General features: G+C 44.6%; 1 protein-coding gene across 1 annotated transcript in view; it reads right to left on the bottom strand.

The window, feature by feature from the left end:
• Window positions 1–4848, bottom strand: part of Myh10 (myosin heavy chain 10) — a gene marked incomplete in the record, with an annotated part of 155166 nt that overhangs the window by 13185 nt on the left and 137133 nt on the right. Inside the window, 2 exon segments of the mRNA XM_029557525.1 lie at window positions 2161–2373; window positions 2835–3083. Coding sequence (XP_029413385.1) covers window positions 2161–2373; window positions 2835–3083 — 462 coding nt within the window.

Genomic DNA, 4848 nt, shown 5'->3' with positions numbered 1-4848 from the left:
AAACAAATACTTTATAAGTGCTTGGAAATTTAATAAAAATACAATGTAAAACTCCAGAAGAAAAATCACCATATGGCTTTCAGTGGCCTTGTATCCAACTCAAAACATCCCAAACAGATGTTTTAATAGAAGTCTAACCAGTTGATACCCAAGTGCCAACCCAGCCTTTTACAAGATGAAGTGCTTCTCATAAATTGGCAGAATAAACCAGTCAAAATAAAACAACTCTACTTAACAGAGTTCAGTAGGACTACCACTGGCTAAACCACAGCCTGGCAATGCCCCTGAGTGTCTGCTAGTGCTGCCTCCCACATCTGGGTCCCAGGAACCCAGGGCTCTGGTTCAAGATGCTGCACCTCAGTGGAAATTTCCTCAAGAGCAATGCTGGCCTCAGTTCAAGATTATCTCAAATACAAGTCCAGTGTAAAGTTGGTAAGAGGCGATACTAGGGAAGGCGGTTCTGGAATGAGCTTATCTCGCCAGCTATCATAGCAATGCATTAAGCATGTGCTGTGGAAGCATATATAACATATTCTTACAGAACCCGAAAATTTTATTTAAGGGACTCAAAAGAAAATTTCATCCTAGCAGTCAGCCAAAAAACAGTTCCTACAGCTTTTAAAATCAGGTATATTTTCATTGAAGTCTCTTCTTCCCGCTGGAATACCTGTGTGTCCTGTAGTTGAGACTCGAGACCAGCTGCATCCTTAGCAAATTTAATACCCTTCTTCTCTGCTTCTTCCAAAAGGGTTGAGACATTATCCAACTCGTTCTGCAAGGAGAAATAAAGATGAGATTCAGTTCCACAGTAAGAAAAAAAGATCTAGGATCACAGCTCAGAGAACACAAACAGAGTAGTGCTTGGGAGGTGTGCACGTGTGTGAATCTTAACTGCCAAACTCAATGTTAAGAAACACTGCCAAGAGACTGGCCTTTCCCAATAGTCCTCAAATTAGTGGGTGCTAAAACCTACTCCACAGATACCTCAGTGTGGTCTCTTCTCGATGAAAGGACAGCGAGCACCACAATGCCAGGGCGCCCTCCTGTCGGTGATGAAACACCTGCTTTGACTTTTACCAAGAATAGACAAAAATGAAACCACATCTGTTGAAAGTGGCTGCTATTCATTTTAGTGTGAAAAGGTAGTGCAGGCCAGCAGGATTTTTTTTTTTTTATTCTTTTCATATCAATCTGCATTAAGCAAATGCTCTGGGGATACATATAATTTACATTCTTACAGAATTTGAAATTTTTATTTAAGGAACTCAGAAGAAATATTCAGCTGGGCATGGTGGTACATGCCTTTAATCCCACCACAGGAGGCAGAGGCAGGCGGATCTCTAGGAGTTTAAAGCCAGCTTAGTCTTCACAGCAAGTTTCAGGCCAGCCAAGGGTATAGTAAGACCCTGTTACAAAGATCAAAAGAACTGGGGCCGGAAAGATGTCTTAGCAGTTAAAAGCACAGGCTGTTCCTGAAGGCAGGTGAAAGAGCAAGACTACAAGGTGTACTCGATGATGACACTGAGAAGCCTAAGAAGCTTCCTTCCATCTCCAGGTCAGATGGAAGCAGGGGAGGAAGAGTCAGGCTGGAACCTTGTCTTTGAATGGTAGGCCCAGGGTCAGTCTGCTACCCTCAGCATATCATATACTAACAGAGGGTAAACAAAAAGTACAGGAACCCTTGGGGGAGATGTATGCAGGGGACAGTGCCATAGAAGTTAGTCTAAACTATAAGTGCTTAAAGCTACAGAAACCTTGAATGCAGGCACTGGAGCCTCACAGGGAAGGCCAGGCCAGGGAATTACAGCTCCAACCCCATTTCTCTCAGAGTCAGAGCTCACTAACCTCCATCTCTCAGGGAACCTTGTGGTAATTGGGTTTGACAACCATAGGTGATTATAGACTGTGAAATCCTATTGTTGAAGGGTACCTCTATCAGGATGGGGCTGGGGCAGGGAGGGCCAGATATCTGGCCACTTGCTAGGGATGCCACAAAAACTCCATTCCATGTCTGGCTTGGCACAGATGACAGAGGACAGACTGGCTCCAGATGAATGTCCTGCCTACACACAAGACAAAGTTGTCTAGTTGACTTCTCTATGGGCCTGTGCCCCCAAGTTCTTTAGGTACACTGTCTTGTGCAGCCCACAGGCAACTTACGTTCTTCCCCACATCGTCTTTGGAGCTCATCAGGTCTTCCATGTCTGCTCGGAGCTGCTTATTCTGCCTCTCGAATTCTTCCTTGGCCTCCAAGGCCTCCTCAAGAGCCCGAGATAGGGAGAGGGCTTTGGTTTCTTTCTCTCTAGCTTCTGCTTCAGCCCGGTCCCGTTCTTCTGCATAGCGAGCAGAGATGTTCTTCTCTTCTGCTAACAGCTACGTGCCAGAGCATAAAGCAAAAACAGCATTCACTGTGGGGCTCCTTATTGCTAAGAATACTACTACAGGTTGAACATCCCTGATATGAACAACCAAAGCTTTCTAAGTGTTGACACGATGCCACAAGTAAAACAAAATATGATATAGGCCATGAGCACCAGGCATGTGAAATAAATTTTAGACATGGGTTGTATCCCCACAATATACCATTATATAGATGAGCATATTCCCAAATCAGAAAAAGTCCTGAGTCTGAGATGGTTCCAGTCACAAGTACTTTGGTATAAGGAATATTCAACTGTGTGAGATTCACAGGTATTCTCATCTTTCTTCTGCTTTCTGATCTTTATATAAATATATATAGCTTTTAAATTTGAAAAAAAAAGAGAGAGACCTTTGCCAGGAGGAAATGTTGTACAGGACCTCAGGATTTAGGACATGAGATGTAGGTGTCCCACCTGATCGAACTTCTTCTGCTTCTTTTCCAAGTTGGAGACGATCTGGCGCTGATGGTCCAGGTCCACCGTTAAGTCGTCTAGCTCCTGCTGCAGGCGGTTCTTGGTCTTCTCTAGCTTGTCATAAGCCAATGCCTTCTCCTCCAGCCGCTGGCTCAAGGCCTCCACATCCTTCAGAAGCTTCTTTTTGGCTTCTTCCAAACTCTCGATTGTTCCCAAGTCATCGTCTACTTTCTTCTTGGTCTCAGCCAACTAGGTTTTAGGTACGGAAAACAAAACAAATGCAGGTCAATGATATAAGAATGAAACTGTTTTTTCTTTAAAATTTATTATTATTATTATTTTTTTTGGTCTTTCTGAGACAGAGTCTCCCTGAGCCCCAGCTGGCCTGGAACTCACTATGTAGATCAGGCTGGCCTTGAACTCACAGAGATTTGCCTGCCTCGCCTCCCGAGTGCTGGGATTAAAGACATGCACCACCATGCCCAGCAATTTATTATTTTTAATTTTTATTTTATGTGTATGTGTGTATTGCCTGCATGTAGGTAAGTGCACCCGTGTCATGCAATGCCCGCGGAGGATAGAAGAGGCTGTTGGATCTCCTGGGACTAGAGTTACAGACAGTTGTTAGCTGCCGTGTGGGTTCGCTTCTGCAAGAACAACCAGTGTTCTTAACCATTGAGCCATCTCTCCAGCCCCTAGAATTGCATTTTATACACTTCTGCAACATGTCCTCCCCAGGATGTGAATCCCTACAAACTAGTATATAAAGGACTTGCTTTTCTCTCAAATTTTTTTAACAGTGCAGCGATCATGATCATCATAGATACATGAATTCACCAGTGATGAGGCTCCTCTGACCTACCCACCCTTTGCCCCTCACACACACAGATACTCTGGCCCAACACCCACCCTAGAGCCCTTATCATCCCTTCATGGGAGTACACAACTCCATAGTACTCCAGTGAATACAGTAGGGCCTTAGGGAGACAGACACACCCCTGAAGGTGACTGCATCTTACGCACCTGCGCACCCAGTGTTCTCAAGCAAGAAGACCTCCAGGGAATGACACCATGTTTGAGAATTTCTTAACAACTCATGCTCCTTGAAAACAGAAACAGCATTCGCTCCCACCCCCTGGCTGATGTGAGCATTTGGGGGAGTAATTTCAGCACACAACCATGGCATCAGGGGAGCAGTCAGAGCACCCAGCTATGGCAAGGACTCAAAGTTCTCACTGCCATTGATTGGGTATGAGGACTGTACTGTGCTTGCATTGCAGGTCAGAGGGCACATGCTGTTGTAAGGGTTGGAACTTTTGGGGGCTATCTTCAGGCGTCCACTCTTACATATGATGCTGTGGCTTGACTCTGAACCCCCCACAGGCTCATGTTTTGAAGCTTGCTCTCCAGCTGGTGGCACCATTTTGAGAGGCTGTAAACTTTGTTTAGGCTGCAGGATGTGGTTGGCTGAAGTGCCCTATGCTTCCTGGTTTGCCCAGATGTGAACTCCTGCCACCACATGCTTTCTCCACTACAAAGGAGCGACTCCACCAAGCCTCCTGCCAAGATGGACTGAGCCATCAGAAACCCTGAGCTCAAGCAAACCTGTCCTCCCTTATTTTACTTCCAGCAGGTATTTTGTCACGTGCCATAAAAGTTACTGATACACACAACAATTAGGATTGTTTTGTTAAATAGGTGAACAGTATCTACAGCAGTTAACAGTAGCCGAGGAGGGAGAAGCATTTTCTTCAGTGACGTAGCCACTAGTCAGGGTGCCCATGTTGTAATTAACCCTCATGCATGCTCCTGTAAGTAACCCTAATTAAACTCATCAGATCACACACAAAGACATTCAAGTAGAGGGGGCCAAGTTGGGAAGATCAGCAGAAGTTGAAGGATGACGAGACAGGGTAATGAGAGTGAACATTATTAAACTATATATAAAATTATACCCACCTATGAAAATGTCATAATGAAAGCCTTTATGTATAATAGATGCTAATAAAATGTA

The sequence above is a fragment of the Nannospalax galili genome, unplaced genomic scaffold (genome assembly GCF_000622305.1).
Source record: "Nannospalax galili isolate Female #2095 unplaced genomic scaffold, S.galili_v1.0 scaffold146, whole genome shotgun sequence".
NCBI lineage: Eukaryota > Metazoa > Chordata > Mammalia > Rodentia > Spalacidae > Nannospalax > Nannospalax galili.
Note: the sequence above shows the minus strand (reverse complement) of the source record. Positions and strands in the feature narration are given on the sequence as shown.